General features: G+C 35.5%; 2 protein-coding genes and 1 pseudogene across 3 annotated transcripts in view; 1 reads left to right on the forward strand and 2 right to left on the reverse strand.

Annotated features, from left to right (window-relative positions):
* The first annotated feature begins 2,954 nt into the window (after positions 1–2,954).
* LOC111983941 (cysteine synthase 2-like) lies at positions 2,955–6,246 on the forward strand (annotated as a pseudogene).
* A 585-nt stretch (positions 6,247–6,831) lies between these two features.
* Positions 6,832–8,048, reverse strand: LOC136064717 (LRR receptor kinase SERK2-like). The gene is made up of 2 exons (XM_065766797.1): positions 7,744–8,048; positions 6,832–7,021 (listed from the first exon to the last, which is right to left on the reverse strand). The coding sequence occupies exons 1-2, from the start codon at positions 8,046–8,048 to the stop codon at positions 6,832–6,834; spliced, it is 495 nt and encodes a 164-aa protein (XP_065622869.1).
* Positions 8,049–18,141: 10,093 nt separating this feature from the next.
* Positions 18,142–19,128, reverse strand: part of LOC112006876 (serine/threonine-protein kinase ZRK1-like) — a 43,738-nt gene continuing 42,751 nt past the window's right edge. For both annotated transcript variants that reach the window (XM_065766791.1, XM_065766790.1), the window contains one exon: positions 18,142–18,568. In XM_065766791.1, the coding sequence (XP_065622863.1) occupies positions 18,511–18,568 (58 nt within the window). In that variant the 3' untranslated portion in view covers positions 18,142–18,510. The remainder of the gene's footprint in view (positions 18,569–19,128) is intronic.

Raw genomic sequence — 19,128 nt, forward strand, 5'->3', positions numbered from 1 at the left:
GGCGGATCTAGTACGTGACTTCAATCACCAACTAAAAGAAGATGTTGGCTGCAAAGTTCTTCACTTCATCAAGAATGAAGATTAAGAAGCACTTGGTTACAAAACCCTAAGGCATAAAGACGCAGCAACTTCTTTCAGAGAGAATAAGGCATCGGTTACCTTTTGCATATGTTCTCCTTGTATTCTCTTATGTGACGACCTCTAATGTAAGCCTTATATAGGTCTAGGGTTGTGTGAAAAGAAACTCTAAACAAATACAAAAGCCTGGCCCAAAAATCAGATCTGAAAATCTGAATTCCCGTAACCTCGATAGATACCTCGATCGATCGGGAGGTGTCGAGCTTTAAACCTCGATAGATAGCTAGGTGTAGAGGAGGTGTCGAAAAGCTGTTGAGGGGACAGGAGCTTTCTCGATCGATCCATCAGCTGTCGAGAAGGTGTCGATATTGCGATAAGAAAACACCTTAAGAGCTTGATAGATAGCCAGTTGTCAAGAAGTGTCGAGCAGTTGTTGAGCTATCTGTCTATAGGTGTCGAGCTATCTATCCACAGGTGTCGAGCTATCTATCCAGCTTTAATGAACACCTTTTCTTCACTTGTTTCTTGGTCCAATCTTCATGGCCTTAATACTAGACTTGAACAACATGTTCCTTGAAGTATTAAACACATCCTAGATCTACCCAAATACAAGTAAAGTGTGTTTTGTCAAAGGATTAGCCAATTACATAAAATAGTGACATATATTCTTAACATGTGAATCACATATGTCCTAACAGTATGGAAATGGAGAAGGAAGAGTTGAGGAAATACCACAAGTAAGTGTATAGAGAAATGTGGGGAGGACAATCTCTAATTCTCAATGTGTTTGGCTAGGGTTTTCTCTCTAAAGCCTTCCTCAACATTTGTGGGTAATGAGGGTATATATAGTGTAGGCACAGAATGTGTGACTCAGGCTGGACAGGCTAGCAGAACAGAATGCCTCGTGGGTGTCTCGCGGGAAGGCCATACCCGTGAGATACTCGTGAGACACAGCTGTCTCCACTTGGCCTGACTTTTCGCATTCCAGCATGTGCATGGCACATGTGTCACTTCGCGGGAAGCTAAGTCGCGACATACCCGCGAGAATTCTTCAATCTTCAAATGCTTGAGTCTTCACACTCTCTCTCTCTATCGCACAACCCTTACAATGAAATCCCACAATAATACATGGTATAAAAGATTGAAAAACAATTACAATCAAATTTGGCACGAAATAAAAGCCAATAAAATACATAGTTGTAAATAACAACTTTACAAATTCCGAAGGCCCTTATAAGCTTCCACGTTAGTCTCACCCTCAGGGATTGATATGGATACTAAAAAGCTGAATGGTTTGGGAACATCATGTTCATCTATTTCACATGTTGGTAGGAAAGGTAATCAGGTAGCCCACTTGTTAGCAAAACATGCTCAGGGTGTTGAGCAATATGTTGCTTGGATTGAGGAGAGCCCTTGTTTCTTAAAACATGCTCTCTCAATTGATGTACTTGTTTCTAGTTCATGTTAATGGAATTTTAGTTTTCTATCAAAAAAAAAAAAAAAAAAAAGATATTTGTCATATGTATAGCCATGTGGATGACAAAGCCATGTGGATGACAAGTCTTTGGAATACAGTATGGAGATAGGAAATTAATGAGCAATCTGCCTTGCAATCTGTAACCTTCTCTCCCACACCACCGGCTAACGTCGGCGGGAGACATATATTTGATCTGCAAGGATACCATTTGCAGCAAATTCATACACTATAATGGGAGGTGTAGTCTCGAGACAACACCCAATGGGCCTTAACATATTACCATGAGCACTCTTCTTTGCGGTAATCATTGATGGCTAAATCGACTTTGTCAGCTAATCACATAACAAGAACAACTCATCCTTCAAGAGAACCCTTGTACCAATGCCATGCTTGGGGGGAATGGGCAGACTAACAACGTAAATGCCAAGTATATAGTAAGTTAGGCAAAGTTCTGAAGAATTAAGAAAAATAGCATCTCGAGTTTTAGAAACTCAAGATCCATTTTAAACTCGAGTCTTAAAGACTCGCTTTGCGAGTGTTGTTGGACTGAAAATGCCACATGGATCTTGAGTTTTTGAAAATCGAGTTCCATGCAAAAGAAAATTTATTTTGATCACCCCTATAGTGAAGTTTTTGAGTCCTATGGTGACATTTTAAAGCCCTATAGCGGCGTTTTCCTGCAAAATTTTTTTATAAGTGTTCAATACTAGGTTCAGGGAGCCCTATAGTGGCGTTTTTAAGCCCTATAGTGACATTTTTAAGCCCTATAGCGGCGTTTTCCTGCAAAATTTTTTTATAACTCCATTTTTAAGCCCTATAGCGATGTTTTTGAGCTCTATAGCGGCGTTTATGGAACTCGAGTCTTTAAAACTCGATTTCCACGTGGATTTTTTTCCACATCACACTTATCCGCTTACAAATCGAGACTTAAAAACTCGATTTTTATCTTGAAACTCGAGTTTTAGACACTCGAGATGCTAGTTTTCTACATCCTCTTGAAACGTGACACTTAACTAAATTTTTTAATATTTGTTGTTATTTAGAAAAAAAATTCCCATGCCTGACGTTCACAATAGTTGTTGGTTGCTTGGCAGAGATCTTGAGCAGAGAAGCTACGGATGGGAATGGGCTTTCCATTGCAGGAGGCAATCAGCTTCTCCAATAGCTTGCTTCCATTCTCAGCAAATGCTTTTTCTCTTTCGTCATCTTTCTTACTGATTCTAAAGAAATTCTCTCTCAACCAACTCCTCCTCACAGCTTGAATAATATGAAACAGGGTTGCTCTCTCGCTAGCCTACCCTTTTGTGCCTGCTCTGCTCTGCTCACTGGCTTTCCTCAATAGCGGAATGATCAACACAACTTGTGAGTGGCAACGATTCACAGATACAGGGTGGTAGAGATGGAGGTGGGCCATGGAGAGAAGGTGTTGACGGAGGCCAAGATCAGCGATTCACAGACGTGGTGGATCAGTGCTGCTATGACTGACCAAGAGACGTGTTTGGATGGGTTGGGAAGAGAAGAGAGTGGGTCAATAGCTCTGGTCTAGATGAAGTCAAGTCAAGAGTCAAGACCTGTACAATTAGTTCGGATCCAAAATGGATTAGATTTTAGGTTAGATTAATTGGGTAAGGGTTACAGATTGGATCGACTAATTATTTTTTCTCATGCTTACCTCTTGCTAAATGTGAAATGCATTGATTTGGATTCAATAATGTTAAGAAAGAACAAAAACATAAAAGTGAATTACAAGAGTTAGTGCAAGTAAATTGCTAAATTAAGGACTTCCTAGTTCCTAGTTACTCGCAAAAGGCAAAACCATTGATCCACGTGCTCTAAAATATCAAAGAAGAACTATGACACTGAATTAGGCACAAATACACAATGATCCATAAACAGTGATATATATATATATAAACTAAAAAAAAAAAATTAATTTAATTAAAATTAAATTACAAAATTTAAGTAAAGTTTTTCTATTAAAAAAAATCATATTAAGTCCAAAATTAATTAAATGGAAGATGGTAGATAATAATGTAACTAATATAAAAGGAGATGTCTAATACAAAATAAGAATTGGCAATCATAGGAATCTTATAATGTTATCTGTATTTTTTTTTTTTTATTACTTTTTCTATGCTACCTTAATTGTTTCAAGTGGAACATTGCTCTGTCAAGGATGGAATAATGCTAAATATGAATGAAACCTCTCTAAAATAATAAAAGGCTAGTGATATGAATTTCTTGGTGTATAGTAAAGAAAGTGATGGCAGTTATTTTGAAAATTAATGTTTAGTATAGAATGTTGTGTTTGTTGATCATTGGTGTTGGTTTTATTTTGTACGCATTCCAATTTGTGACTCGATGCAGGCTTCGAAATCTGGGAAGCTAGCTCAAGGTGGAGTTGTTACTGAGGGGAGTGCAGGAAGCACTGCTATCAGCCTTGCTACAGTTGCTTCTGCCTATGGATGCAAATGCCATGTGGTTATCCCCGATGATGCTGCTATCGAGAAGGTAAATATGGAATGTACTCTTAATGAGCAATGTTCTGTGTTTCTGCTACGACCTTCAAGGTTTACATTATTGACTTGTTAGGGAATTTATGCATCAGGAGCCATTTGATAGCAGCAGGACATATTTGGGTATACTTTATTCTTGAAATATATGAAGTTCCTTAAACAATGATGATTATGTCTTACTTCCATTTCTTTTCCTAGCCTCATGAACTAGAATATCCACACATAATCTCACTATATGCAATTTAGTGGTTAGATAAGGCTTGAAGCAAGATAAAGAAAGATTTGTCTTCTTATTTCTAGGCAGATTATTTTGGCCTTTTTTTTTTCACGTAATTTTTTCATAGGTAGCAATCAAGTGGTTGTAGGCCAGTAGGTGTCGGAATTGTGAATAATTTTTAGATTTCATAAAAAATGTTAGCATGGTGAGGGAAGCTGTAAGATATGAATGGATGCATGGCTAACTTCTCTAACATGATATAACTTCTCCCCCCTCTCCCTCTCCTTCTCTCTTATCTTTCTTTTGCCCCTCTTTTATGTGCTACAACATACTTAACTTTTCTACTATTTGCAAATTTTCTGAGTCTCAAATAATTGAATCCCTTGGAGCTACTATTGAAAGGGTAAGACCCGTCTCAATTACACACAAGGACCACTTTGTCAAAATTGCACGCAGAAGGGCACCAGAAGCAAATGAGGCAGCATCAAAGCATAGAAACGCTGACCAAATGAATGGTGAATCCCTGGAGCAAACCATTGATTACACAACTGGTGGAGAAACAAAGTTCGGCTCTACCACATAATTGCAAAGCTGGCTTCTTTGCTGATCAGTTTGAAAATCTAGCAAACTTCTGAGCACACTATGAGGGTACTGGGCTTGAGATTTGGGATCAGATTGGAGGTAGTTTAGATGCATTTGTAGCGGCTGCAGGCACAGGAGGGACAGTGGCTGGTGTTTCCAGGTTTCTCCAGGTTAATTTCTTTCCCTCCATTTGTTTAAACGTTCATATTGAAGTAGTCAATGAGTCCCTTAGCGTATGTTCAACAGGAAAAAAATCCAAACATTAAGTGCTTCGTGATAGATCCTCCCGGTTCTAGTTTATTCAATAAGGTTACAAGAGGGGTGATGTACACTAGAGAGGAGGCTGAAGGACAAAGACTTCAGAATCCGTTTGACACAATAACAGAAGGAATTGGAATCAACAGGTTAACACAGAATTTCATGATGGCAAAACTTGATGGAGCTTTCAGAGGCACAGATTTGGAAGCTGTTGAAATGTCTAGGTAAGTGCATGCTTTTGTTTTTTTAAAGTGATATATTTTGCTGAGAGGTTGAGAAATGAAACTAATGGGAAAAAGTTGTTCCAACTTGATGAGTTTGTTGTACTGCTGATTCTATAGTACTGTGGACACTTTTCCCTTTTCGATTTACCATTAATATTTTTCTGATGATAAAACATAAAAAAATTCATTCTTTCACCCATTTTCCTTGATTATAACACAATTAATTTATGTGTTTTCATGCTAAGCTGCTTGCATTTTATCAGGTTTCTTTTGAAGAATGATGGGCTCTTTCTTTGAAGTTCATTGGCCATGAATTGTGTTGGAGCCGTTAGGGTGGCACAATCTGTTGGCCCTGGTGCCACTATTGTGACTATCCTTTGTGACAGTGGGATGAGGCATCTGAGTAAGTTTTGCAATGCTGAATATCTGTCTCAGCATGGATTTCCGCCCAAGGCTATTGGATTAGAGTTTCTGGGTATCAGATGAGTTTGTGTGACCTAGAGCTGATGTTTCTTGTCACTTCCATCCAAAAAGTTTTGAGCAGGCCTATGCAGCAACATTTCTTCAACAAAGTTTTGTATTAAATTATGGCAATTATATCAGTGTTTATCTCCCTTAGAATGTGCCATCTTAATTTTTTGTAGATAACATATTGAAGCAGGATTAGGCAGTAGGCACATCTCTATTAGGATAGTGTCAGTTTTTTGTTTTATTCTCTTACAGTAACACTAGAGCAAGAGGCACATCTCTGTTTGTTCTACGGACAATTTTTGGTTCATTCTTTTTCGGACATCATATGTATTTTCTTTCAGAGCTCTATACAGGGATGATTGATATCATTTTGTCATGAGAAATGGAATGAGTTAATGCAGATATACTGGTTATTATGATCAATTGTGGGGCAATACTGTATATGTTTTTTACTACCCAAATTCACATCAACGATTAAAATCACAGTATCAGGTGGAAATAAGTCTGCCAGACTAGGTTCTAGCTTACCAGAAGGATATATACATTGTATAATGTATACTAATCTAGCTTGGCATTTCCTTTTAATGTCTAATTTTTGAGCTATTGAAGTCTTTTGAAATCAACTCTGTTCTTGATTCACAACCTCTGAGCCGTTGTGAATCAGGAAATCTTCTGAAATCAAATAAGTAGTTATGCCTGTTGACATGCCTAAAACATTTGGACATGCAATAATGTGAATCTATTGCATGATTAACAGATCCCACTCTCCTATTATTCATAAAATGTAAATTATATTGAAAGGACAGAAGGACACAATGCCTTGCTTGTCTAAATGAGCATACCATTCCAAATTTACAAGCCAACTAAACAGTATAAGAGCTCTGTAAGCACTCAATTGCATCACAATTAAGCTTCAGGTGGCCTTCCAGAGGCCACTTTTAGAACACAACTTGCCTTTCATTGATGATCAATAGAAGTCTGCCCTTCAATGATGCATAATCAAGAACTTCAAATTTCTGTGAAATTTTGGAAAGGAATTGCTTGGAAATTTATTTTCTTATTCTCGAACCCCACTTGATTTCTCAAACTCCAAATGTGATCCATAATTTTTGCTGCCATAAGAACAAACTGCTCCTTGGTGACCTGCTCACGTAACACATGAGCTGGAGGACTGACTATACTTTTAATGAGATCAAAGCTGTTATTAGCATTCAAAGACTCAATAAAGAATCCCCAGCTTGAGCTAAACCAAGCTGCTTTTGCTACAGAACATTTTTTGAATAAGTGTAGGCATGTTTCTTCTTCAGTTTCACACAAAGGACAGCAAGTAGTTTCCATCTCACATGTTTGCTTCATTCGAGCTCTTGTTGCTAAGATATCATTTGCAATCTTCCATAATAACATTTCAAAACGCTCATGAAGCTTTAAATTCTGCAAACTTCCCAACAGCGCTTCGCAATCCTGTGTGAATTTGTGTGATTGAGAAAAACCATTAGCTGATCTGATAGAAAATTTTCCTTTACCATGCATATTGGTTTATTAGGCATGCTTCTCAGTAGCAATCGGAATTTGATAATAGCATTATATGTTTCTTCATCAAGAGAGCTTTTAACATGTCTAAATTCCATTCATGGCCATCTGTTTTAAAATTAAGTAAATTCTGCTTGTTGTCATGGCTAGAAGATCTTAATATGCAACAATGCGAATCTATTTAGCTATATATTAAAGCTATTGGCAAAATTGGGTTGAACTCATTAAGAATAATATATGATTCTTTGTATGAGCAAATTACCATAACAGTTGAAATTCGTTTTAGATCATAATTAAATTGAGTTCAATCTATCATCCTAGCATTTGACATTAGAAAATTTAAGCTAATAGATGTTTGGATGAATGCAAGAAATTAGTAATGGAATAAACCTCTCAATCCTCCTGAGTTGTTTGGTGACATCAACCACAGTCGGCCTTCTTTGTGGATCGTTCACTGTACATGTCAAGGCAAGGTCTGCCACAGCTTGTAATTGGTGCTGTAAACTAGCACCTCCTTCTGCCAAGATTGCAGGATCGACAATCTCGTTTATGCAACTACCTTGAGCACGGTTATGTATGTACGCTACCAAAGTAGTATCTTCACCAGTTGTCAATCGGGATATTTTAAGAGAATCCTCTCCAGTTAAAAGTTCTAGAAGAAACCGACCAAAATCAAATACATCAGTTTTCTCCATTACCTTGCCTGTTGCATTAAACTCTGGGTCTCTGATTTTTGAATTCGCAAATTTATAATTAAATTCCACGAAAGTTTTACCATCGGGATTGATACAGAAGCATAAAAGTGGGACAATTTGGGAACATCATGTTCATCTAATAAGATACAGAGCATATCTATATTCATGTGGATGACAGGTCTTGAGAAGGCAGTATGGAGATAAGAAAGAGCATGAGCAATCTGCCTTGCAATCTTTAGCCTTCTCTCCCACACCATCGCCTGATGTTGTCTTTTAGTAACACGGGAGACACAAATTCGATCAGAAAGGATAACTATAACACTTAAAGAGAACAATTCGTCCTTCAAGAGAACCCTTGTACCAAATAAATAACTCTATTGGCAGCCCTTCAGAAGAAAAGTTGGTTACTAGGAGGAGCTGTTGAGGGAAGAGGGTACGAATGGGAATAGGCTTGGCATTGCAACACTTAATCAGCTTCTCAAGTAACTTGCTTCCATTCTGATAAAAGTAAAATGCTCTCTCTCTTTCCTTTCTTCTTTTAATAAAGAAATGAGGACATGGCATGAACCAACTCCACCGCATAGTTTGAATGTGGAACGTCCTTCCTTGCTCTCTTTCTTTTGTGCTCTTTTACTACTACTACTACTACTACTCTGCTAGCGAGCGAGGCTGGCTCAGCTCAATGATAATGAGGGCATTTTTATTGTAAATTTTCATTTCGGGAGGTTTCATCGAAAGTATAGTGCAAGTGCAGCTGAATTCCTCTATTAGTTTGTCAATGCCAATCCATGCAGTGTGTTGACTTGGGACTCTTTTATTTATTTGTTATAGGACTTTTTTGTCATTTTTTTTACGATAAATTTCCATTCAATTCCAGTAATAATAATAAATAAAAAGTTTCCATTCAATTACTCTTAAAAAAAAATGTTTCCATTCAACAAAAATGAAGACATATAATTAAGAGTGATTTTGGGATTCGCCTAAATTTTTGATGAAAATACTTCTTTGGTTTATCTGTTTTGTCTATGTTTTTAATTTTGTCCTCAAGTTTTTATAACTTTATTTTCGTTCTTATATTTTCAAACTTGTTGAAATTTTAATCCTTGATGTCATCTCAGTTACAAAAAAACATAATTTTAAACTAGTAGTGCAATCCACTAATTACTTTCATAGTTTTTGTAAGTGAGATAATAGTATGGACTAAAATGACAACAAATCTAAAAATATAGAGACCAAAATAAAATTATAAAAACTTGATGACTCAATATAAATATGACCAAAATATAGAAACCAAAATCAAGGAAATTGTCTTTGTTATCGTGGCTAAAACATTTGGATATACAATAGTGTGAATCTATTTATCTATATATTAAAACTATTGTTCAAAGTAGGTTGAACATATGACCATAACAGTAAAATGAAATTGACTTAATTCTACCATCCTAACATTTGACATCAGTTAATTTAAGCTAATAACTGGCTAACAGATGATTGGATGAACCCAAATAAGTAAATAATTAGTCATGGAACCAATCTCTCAATCCGCTTGAGCTCTTTGGTGACATGCACCATAGTTGCCTTCTATTATTTTCATACCTCAATATTTATTCATTTATTTATCTTTATAAGTATATCTATTTATCATGGTTTTTACTTACTAACTTTCTGTTTTTTTAGGAGTATTTTTTTTTCTTCATTAAACCTTGGGAAAGTAAAATAATCCACCTTAAAGTTACCCCAAACTTACTGATATGTACTTGGCACAACAAGAGTTCAGTTCATACCATGTTACTTGAAAGAGCTTTCTTAAAAATTCTAAACTTTCTTTCTGTAGAAGGATAAGACTCAAGGAACTAGGATAAGATGAGAGTTACCACCAGTGACTTGCTTCTCTCTCCAGATCTCTAGAACAATAATGTATTGCCAAAAATTCAAACAACCCATCAATTCATATAAAAAAATTAATTGGTGAATGTTCCATTTTGATATATATAAAAAATTATCTTCTCACCCTTCAACAAATGACATTCCATTTTTGATCGAGGAGTTTTATAAGATAAATGAGCAAAATGCCAACTTCAATTTGATGGAATCTGCCCAAATAGGTATAGGGTCAGTAACTATTCATCCCCTTCTTGCTTGGCAGCTGCTGCTACTTACTATTTTTTTTTTCTCTCTTTTATTTGTAGGCAAGAATACCTGGCTTTTGTGTCCTCTTGGTATTTCTCATTCATAACCATTATAATCAAAGGTGTCAGATGGTGGGGTGATAGAATTTATTTTAAGCTCTTGTTTACAACTTGTGAAAACTTTTGTATCTCTTTCTTTCCTTACTTTGCTTTCTTGTATTATTAAAGAAATGATCTGACCTCAACCAACTCAACCGCATAGCTTGAATGTGGAAAGTCCTTGCTATCTTTGTGCTCTACTACTAATTTGCTACCGAGGAGGCTTATGAGTCATGAGGGCATTTTTATGGTAAATTCCAGGGAGGTTTCACCGAAAGTGCAGATTTTTCTTTTCACCTTAGCCGTTCAATGCCCATACCGTGTGTTGACGGATTTGGGCCAATGGCGGCTCCAGGAATTTTGTTTAGGGGTTTTATTAAAAATTTTAATAAAAAAAAGACTTGAATATATTAAGTTGCCGACCAAAAAATAAAAAGTATATGAAGTTTTACAATTTCCTTCTACAAGTATTCAAAATTTTAATAATGAATATCTATTGCCAATGTGGATAGATATGAGCCTACAATTATTTTATTTTGTTAAGTTTATCTAACATTTTTATTTTTATGTAGTTTTTATTATCTATTTGTTATTGTTTTTATAAAAATATATTAAACTAAATGACTAAACTAAACTCATTGGTTTTGTATTAATTATTGATGCACACTACCACACTCATTCATATATAAAATTATACTCTAGTGTTTAATTAACCAATCAAATACATGGACAATCACTAGTTTTATGATTTTTTTTTTTCTTAAATTTTACTAACTTTATAACAAAAAGTTATTATAACATGATAACAATATACACACATGTAACAAACCATCTCTATTTCCTAATTATTAAATTATATAAATTTATATTATATTTATATTGTACACAAAAACATCCACACATATCATAATTCACACAAATAACATTATAACAAAAAGTAATATATACAATCAATATTAGACACACTCACACACATAATATAAATTTATAAAAAAATAGTGACACTTACAATTCACAAACACTTACTCTTTATTCTTAGAGTTGGAAATGCTTATAATAAAAGTATGCAAAATTTAAGTCAGAGTGTGCAAAAATATTTTTAAGAAAAAATTATAGTATTAAACTAACAAAAAAATATTATATATATATATATATATATTTTGAAGTCATTGAATGTGGAACGTCCTTTCTTGCTCTCTTTCTTTTGTGCTCTTCTACTACTACTACTACTACTCTGCTAGCGAGCGAGGCTGGCTCAGCTCAATGATAATGAGGGCATTTTTATTGTAAATTTTCATTTCGGGAGGTTTCATCGAAAGTATAGTGCAAGTGCAGCTGAATTCCTCTATTAGTTTGTCAATGCCAATCCATACAGTGTGTTGACTTGGCAGGGCCCCACCGGTTTCACAATAGTTGTTGGGAGTTGGGACTCTTTTATTTATTTGTTAAAGGACTCTTTTGTCATTTGCTTTACGATAAATTTCCATTCAATTCCAGTAATAATAATAAATAAAAAGTTTCCATTCAATTACTCTTAAAAAAAAATGTTTCCATTCAACAAAAATGAAGACATATAATTAAGAGTGATTTTGGGATTCGCCTAAATTTTTGATGAAAATACTTTTTTGGTTTATCTGTTTTGTCTAAGTTTTTAATTTTGTCTTCAAGTTTTTATAACTTTATTTTAGTTCTTATATTTTCAAACTTGTTGAAATTTTAATCCTTGATGTCATCTCAGTTACAAAAAAACATAATTTTAAACTAGTAGTGCAATCTACTAATTACTTACGTAGTTTTTGTAAGTGAGATAATAGTATGGACTAAAATGACAACAAATCTAAAAATATAGAGACCACAATAAAATTATAAAAACTTAATGACTCAATATAAATATTACCAAAATATAGAAACCAAAATCAAGGAAATTGTCTTTGTTGTTGTGGCTAAAACATTTGGATATACAATAGTGTGAATCTATTTATCTATATATTAAAACTATTGTCCAAAGTAGGTTGAACATATTAAGGATATTATATGACCATAACAGTAAAATGAAATTGACTTAATTCTACCATCCTAACATTTGACATTAGTTAATTTAAGCTAATAACTGGCTAACAGATGATTGGATGAACCCAAATAAGTAAATAATTAGTCATGGAACCAATCTCTCAATCCGCTTGAGTTCTTTGGTGACATGCACCATAGTTGCCTTCTATTATTTTCATACCTCAATATTTATTCATTTATTTATCTTTATAAGTATATCTATTTATCATGGTTTTTACTTACTAACTTTCTGTTTTTTAAGGAGTATTTTTTTTTCTTCATTAAACCTTGGGAAAGTAAAATAATCCACCTTAAAGTTACCCCAAACTTACTGATATGTACTTGGCACAACAAGAGTTCAGTTCATACCATGTTACTCGAAAGAGCTTTCTTAAAAATTCTAAACTTTCTTTCTGTAGAAGGATATGACTCAAGGAACTAGGATAAGATGAGAGTTACCACCAGTGACTTGCTTCTCTCTCCAGATCTCTAGAACAATAATGTATTGCCAAAAATTCAAACAACCCATCAATTCATATAAAAAAATTAATTGGTGAATGTTCCATTTTGATATATAAAAAAAATTATGTTCTCACCCTTCAACAAATGACATTCCATTTTTGATCGAGGAGTTTAATAAGATAAATGAGCAAAATGCCAACCTCAATTTGATGGAATCTGCCCAAATAGGTATAGGGTCAGTAACTATTCATCCCCTTCTTGCTTGGCAGCTGCTACTAACTATTTTTTTTTTCTCTCTTTTATTGGTAGGCACGAATACTTGGCTTTTGTGTCCTTTTGGTATTTCTCATTCATAACCATTATAATCAAAGGTGTCAGATGGTGGGGTGATAGAATTTATTTTAAGCTCTTGTTTACAACTTGTGAAAACTTTTGTATCTCTTTCTTTCCTTACTTTGCTTTCTTGTATTATTAAAGAAATGATCTGACCTCAACCAACTCAACTGCATAGCTTGAATGTGGAAAGTCCTTGCTATCTTTTGTGCTCTACTACTAATTTGCTACCGAGGAGGCTCATGAGGGCATTTTTATGGTAAATTCCAGGGAGGTTTCACCGAAAGTGCAGATTTTGCTTTTCACCTTAGCCGTTCAATGCCCATACCGTGTGTTGACGGATTTGGGTCTATTGCACCGTGTAATAGTCTCTAAATTTTTCATAAAAAATTTAATTTTTTTCATATTTAATTTTTTCTAATTTTTAATTTTTAATTTTATTTTTAAACCTCTTTAATCGAATGGCTGATATTAAAAATAAACTTTATAACTTTTGATCACAACCATCGAAAAAGAATTACATGATGAAACAGCAGTAACTATTGCACCCGATTCCAATTCTAACTTGGGAGTTGGAAGGTCTGGTTTCACATTAGTTGTTGATTTTGTCATCCACGTATATCTTTCCTTTTTTATTTTATTTATTTTTTAGAGAAATACTATATTGACAATATTTTCACAATAAATTCTATGTGGCAAGTTGTTATGGGTTGTTATTAGTGGGGTAAAAAAGTAATCTCAGTGTAGATTCAAATTAGAACCAATAATAACTAATGTTGTAAAAATATTATGGACATAGTACTCATTTATTTTTTATGGGACTCTTTTGTCATTTGCTTTACAAAATTACAATAAGTTTCCATTCAACCAAAATGAAGATGTGTAATTAAGAGTGATTATGGGATTCACCTAATTTTTTTTTGGATAAAATATCGGTCATGTTTTTAATTTTGTATTCAAGTTTTTATAACTTTATTTTAATTCTTATATTTTTAAACTTGTTGACATTTTGATCCTCAATGTCATCTCAAATTAGTTACGAAAAAAAAAAAATATAATTTTAAACTAGTAGTGCAATCCATTAATCACTTATGCATTCTTTGTAAGTGAGATGGCATTAGGGACTAAAACGAAAACAAATTTGAAAATATAGGGACCAAAATAAAGCTATAAAAACTTGATGATCAAATTGTCATAATTTTTTTTGACTCAACTTTTTTTTCTTGGTGGTAAATAATCCAAATTTTAGATTTTTTTTTTAAACAAAAACAAACTAACTTTTAGCTTTTTGTAATAAATTTAACATAAAAATTACCAAAATAAATTTAACATAAATACTATACAAATAAACTATAGAAAATAGGCAGAAGCCAAACACACTCTAAGCATAATGGGTTTGTTCAATTTTTTAAAAAAAAAGAAAAAGAAAAAACACAAATACTTGTGGAGTACAAAAAATACATGAATTGACCTTGACCTTAAATTTGCGTCGACGAGTGGTGTCAAGGAATAACTTTAACTAAAAAGATTAAGGAAATGACAATGACAATGATGACCTTCATGACACCTAGAAAAATCAAATCCCAAATGCACTCAAAGAGGTCTCTCTCTCACAAAAGCACAAGGTAAAATATTTCATGTTTTCTCTAAATAAAATTTTGGACGTGGACTCTATTAGAAAAATAAACATACGGTGGAATATTCATTTAACCCACATATATATATATATATATATATATATATATATATATAACTGAGTGGATATCTGAGAGCTTTTTAAACTTGGTATACAAGGGCTTTCTTTTGTTCTTCTTCTCTCTATTATAAGCTTTGTTATCTTTGGTGGCTGAATTTATCGAGGTATAATTTTTCAACCAGCCTTTGAGCTTTGCTTCTGTTGCGAAAGTTCTTTCAGTAGCACTTAGATGTTTGGGTTGCATTTGCTGCAGTTGGTTTGCCACTTCTCAAGCGAATTTTTGCTTGTTTTTTAAAACCACTAGTCGCTAACCCGTGCGATCACAGGGAAGACTGTTAGGCTATCACTTATGACAATGCAAACAGCCTTAAACCTAAGACAAACCCATGGAATAGCCAATTAACTCAAGGTTTTATTTTTGGTTGTTGTTGAGAGAATTAACTCAAAGTTTGGCCTTCATATTAAGAACAAAGAGAAGTGTATTTTCAACATATTAATCAAATCCCCCTCAAAAAAAAAAAAACATATTAATCAAATAAAAAAATTATTAAATGATGTAATATTCACAAAAGTTATATATATATATATATATGGGTTAAATGAATATTCCACCGTATGTTTATTTTTCTAATAGAGTCCACGTCCAAAAATTTATTTAGAGAAAACATGAAATATTTTACCTTGTGCTTTTGCGAGAGAGAGACCTCTTTGAGTGCATTTGGGATTTGATTTTTTTAGGTGTCATGTGGGTCATCATTGTCATTGTCATTTCCTTAATCTTTTTAGTTAAAGCTATTCCTTGACACCACTCGTCGACGCAAATTTAAGGTCAAGGTCAATTCATGTATTTTTTGTACTCCACAAGTATTTGTGTTTAAAAAAAAAAAAAATTGAACAAACCCATTATGCTTAGAGTGTGTTTGGCTTCTGCCTATTTTCTATAGTTTATTTGCATAGAGCTACTTAATGGGCCTAGAGCTACTTAATGGGCCCGAGACACCCCGTTAAAGACTATTATATTTTCGAGGAGCAATAGGCGGTTGGGACAGCCCATCTGAAGGCAGGAAACCCAGAAGTAAAGAGGGAATACCGCCCAAAGAGGTCTCTACTGGTCCGAAGACAATCCACTCCTCGGCCACAAATAGTCTTGATCAAACAAACGTGTGGAAGGTCTAAATGACCTTCCTGACAATCCCAACGATAAGGATAAGCTCTAGGCGGATCCAGAGATGATCAGAGCCAAAAAATATCTAAAGGAAAAGCTACTACCACCGCATTTAATGCACTGCAACAGCTTTTCTGGCCGCATTTATGTGGAGAAGACCCCTGAACAGTGTAACCTCGGCTACCGCCACTCACAAAGAACTAAAGTGGACGCATGACGTGACATGCACTTGAGTAGATACGCGGATGAAGAACAGGTGGATGATGGAGATGATAAGAGAGGATGCTACATAAAGAAGAAGGGTCCCTGATAATGAGGGGAGAAGAACGAGAAGAGAGAGAGAAATTTTACTGTAGCTCTGAACGTTGTAATCACTGTTCATTCAATAAAATACCTCTTCGGACACTCTTTCACGGAGTTAATCATGCATTATTTCGTGTTATCATCACGTCAAGTAACCTAGCCAACCATTGTTGATTTCATAAACAGCCCAGCTCTGGTGTCCACTCTCTACAAATTCATTGTTCTGGGTTCGTTGGGCCTTTAACCCATATCCTTTGGGCTTGGGCTACAAAAACAGACCTTACAATTGGCGCCGTCTGTGGGAAGAGCTTGTGCAGGGGTGAAGACAACAGTTGGTGATGGCTGAACACGGTCAGCAAGAAGCGGAGTCTAGGGCATCTCAGCACGTGGACCCTTTCCTTAACCTGGAGCGAGGACAAGACCACGAGGGTAGCGTGCACACCGTGCCCTCTGGTCAGAGCCAGTCACATGGCGGAAGCCACATGTCCCATGCAGAGAAGAACCGAGATTTACAGCGGGAAGTTGAAAAGCTAAAAAGGGAGTTACGCCATGCAAAAAGGAAACGGGCTTCCTCGTACTCTGATGAAGACCCTGATGACGAGCCAGACGTCACTTATCAACCCAAATCCAGGACACCAGTCAGCGAGTCCTATACCTATGAAGAGGAATCTCCTCACAAGGGGCAACGCAGAAGCCCATCACGTGGAGACGTCGGAAACGACGCCATGAGCAGGGCTCTAAACCAGATTTCCAGGTCACCCTTCACGTGCGGGATCGAAGAGGCTAGACTTCCCCGCCACTTTAACCAACCAACGTTCACCATCTATAACAGCAAAACAGACCTCGTGGAACACGTGAGTCATTTTAACCAAAGGATGGCTGTCTACTCCAGGGACAAAGCGCTGATGTGCAAGGTTTTTCCTTCTAGTCTTGGGCTAGTTGCCATGAGGTGGTTCGATAGGCTGAGCCCAAATTCCATCAGCTCCTTTAAAGAGCTCACCCAAGCTTTTAGTTCACGGTTCGTCACCTGCCAAAGAGTGGCCCGACCTCTGTCTTCTCTGCTGTCTTTGACCATGCAGGAAGGGGAATCCTTGAAGGTGTATTCGGATAGATATTGGGAAATGTTTAATGACATGGAGGGCAATTTTGACGCAATGGCCCTAGAAACGTTTAAGCTCGGCCTCCCTACTGATCATGGTTTAAGGACGTCCTTGTCTGGCAAACCCGTTACTAGCATTCGTCAGCTAATGGACCGTATTGAAAAGTACAAGAGAGTTGAAGAAGACCAACAACAAGAGAAAGGCAAGGAAAAGGTTGTCCCCCTAGAGAGGAGGGATTTCAGGTCGGATCGATACACCAGCAGCAAACCGATGAGAGATTTCCCTGTGCAGTCAGGAACAGCCAATCCCTAGACTGTCAACACCGTATTCAGGGACCCAGTCCACCAAGTTTTAGAAAAGGTCAAGAACGAGCTANAAACAAATGGAACTTCAATCTCTTAATGGAGGACTTTTACATTAAGATTGATTATATATATTGGCAGGCAAGTAAAAAGATTACAATTCTAGAAGGCAAATGAACAGCTTGCCTAGGGTACACTCAAATAGCATTCTTATATATCTAAAGGGAGTTCTTATTCATTTTTTGGGAATAGGGTGGGTTAGAGAATCAAAAGTGGGCTATGAAATTTATGGATCTTAATGCCAGGATTTAGAACTTCTTATTGGTTGTTCCAAGAGTAACAGAAATTTATGAATTTTGTAAATTTATCAAAAGAAAATGTTAAGACCATAAATTTTGCCACAACTTACTCGTGTGACAAGTTTTGAGTGGTGGAATAAAGTAGTGGGTCCACAATTCCAAACTAAATTGAGAAATCATATATATTCTAGAAAAAGAAAATTTACAAACCAATATACATAGCTAGTTACTAAGACTATGAACTACTTAGTTTGTATTCCTTTTATTCAACCAAAACAACAATTATCAAACTCCATTGCCAATAACAACCTATCCTCCAGTTCTTATAGCATCAATACATACCTTAAGGGTCTGCCATAATGATAACTTCCCAGTGACAAGTTAAAACTGCCATATAAGCTCTGTCATCATTCAGTTGCATCACAATTAAACTTCAAGAGGCCTTTCAGAGGCTTCGTTCACTGCTTGGATTTCATCACTAGAAGCATTCCTTTTCAATGATGCAGAAGCACGCTCTTCAAAACTCTAATGAAGCTTTAAATTCTGCAAATTTCCCAAAAGCACTTCACTGGTTTGTGTGAACCTGTGTGATTGAGAAATACGATTAGCTGATCTCATAGAGAATTCTCCTTTATTACTTAAGATGCATACCAGTTTGTTAGGACTGCTTCTTAGTAGCAATGGGGATTTAATAATGTCATCAAATTAGCTTTTTTAACTTTTCTAAATTCCATCCATGGCCATTTGTTTGAAAATCAAGTGAGTAAATTTTGTTTGTTGTCATGCCTAAATCATTTGGATATGCAATAATGTGAATCTGTTTATCTATAACATATGATTGGATGAAATCAAGTGAGTAAATAATTACTGACGAAACGAACCTCTCAATCCATCTGAGTTGTTTGGTGACATCAACCATAGTTGGCCTTCTTTGTGGATCTTCCTCTGTACATGTCAAGGCAAGGTCCACCACAGCTTGTAATTGATGCTGTAAAGTAGCACCTCCATCCCCATCTTCAGCCAAGATTGCAGGGTCCACAATGTCGTTTATGCAACTACCTTGAGCACGGTTATGTATGTATGCTACTAAACTAGAATCTTTATCAATTGTAAATTGGGTTATATTAAGAGAATCCTCTCCGA

The sequence above is a fragment of the Quercus suber genome, unplaced genomic scaffold (assembly GCF_002906115.3).
Source record: "Quercus suber isolate HL8 unplaced genomic scaffold, Cork oak 2.0 scaffold_745, whole genome shotgun sequence".
Lineage (NCBI taxonomy): Eukaryota > Viridiplantae > Streptophyta > Magnoliopsida > Fagales > Fagaceae > Quercus > Quercus suber.

Bases quoted from the DNA above. Each gene is read 5' to 3' on its own strand.
- LOC136064717 (XM_065766797.1), bottom strand. From the start codon at position 8,048: ATGGAGAAAACTGATGTATTTGATTTTGGTCGGTTTCTTCTAGAACTT. The intron at 7,022-7,743 runs GTTTATTCCATT...TGCTAATAACAG, and splicing joins CAACTCAGGAGGATTGAGAG to CTTTGATCTCATTAAAAGTA.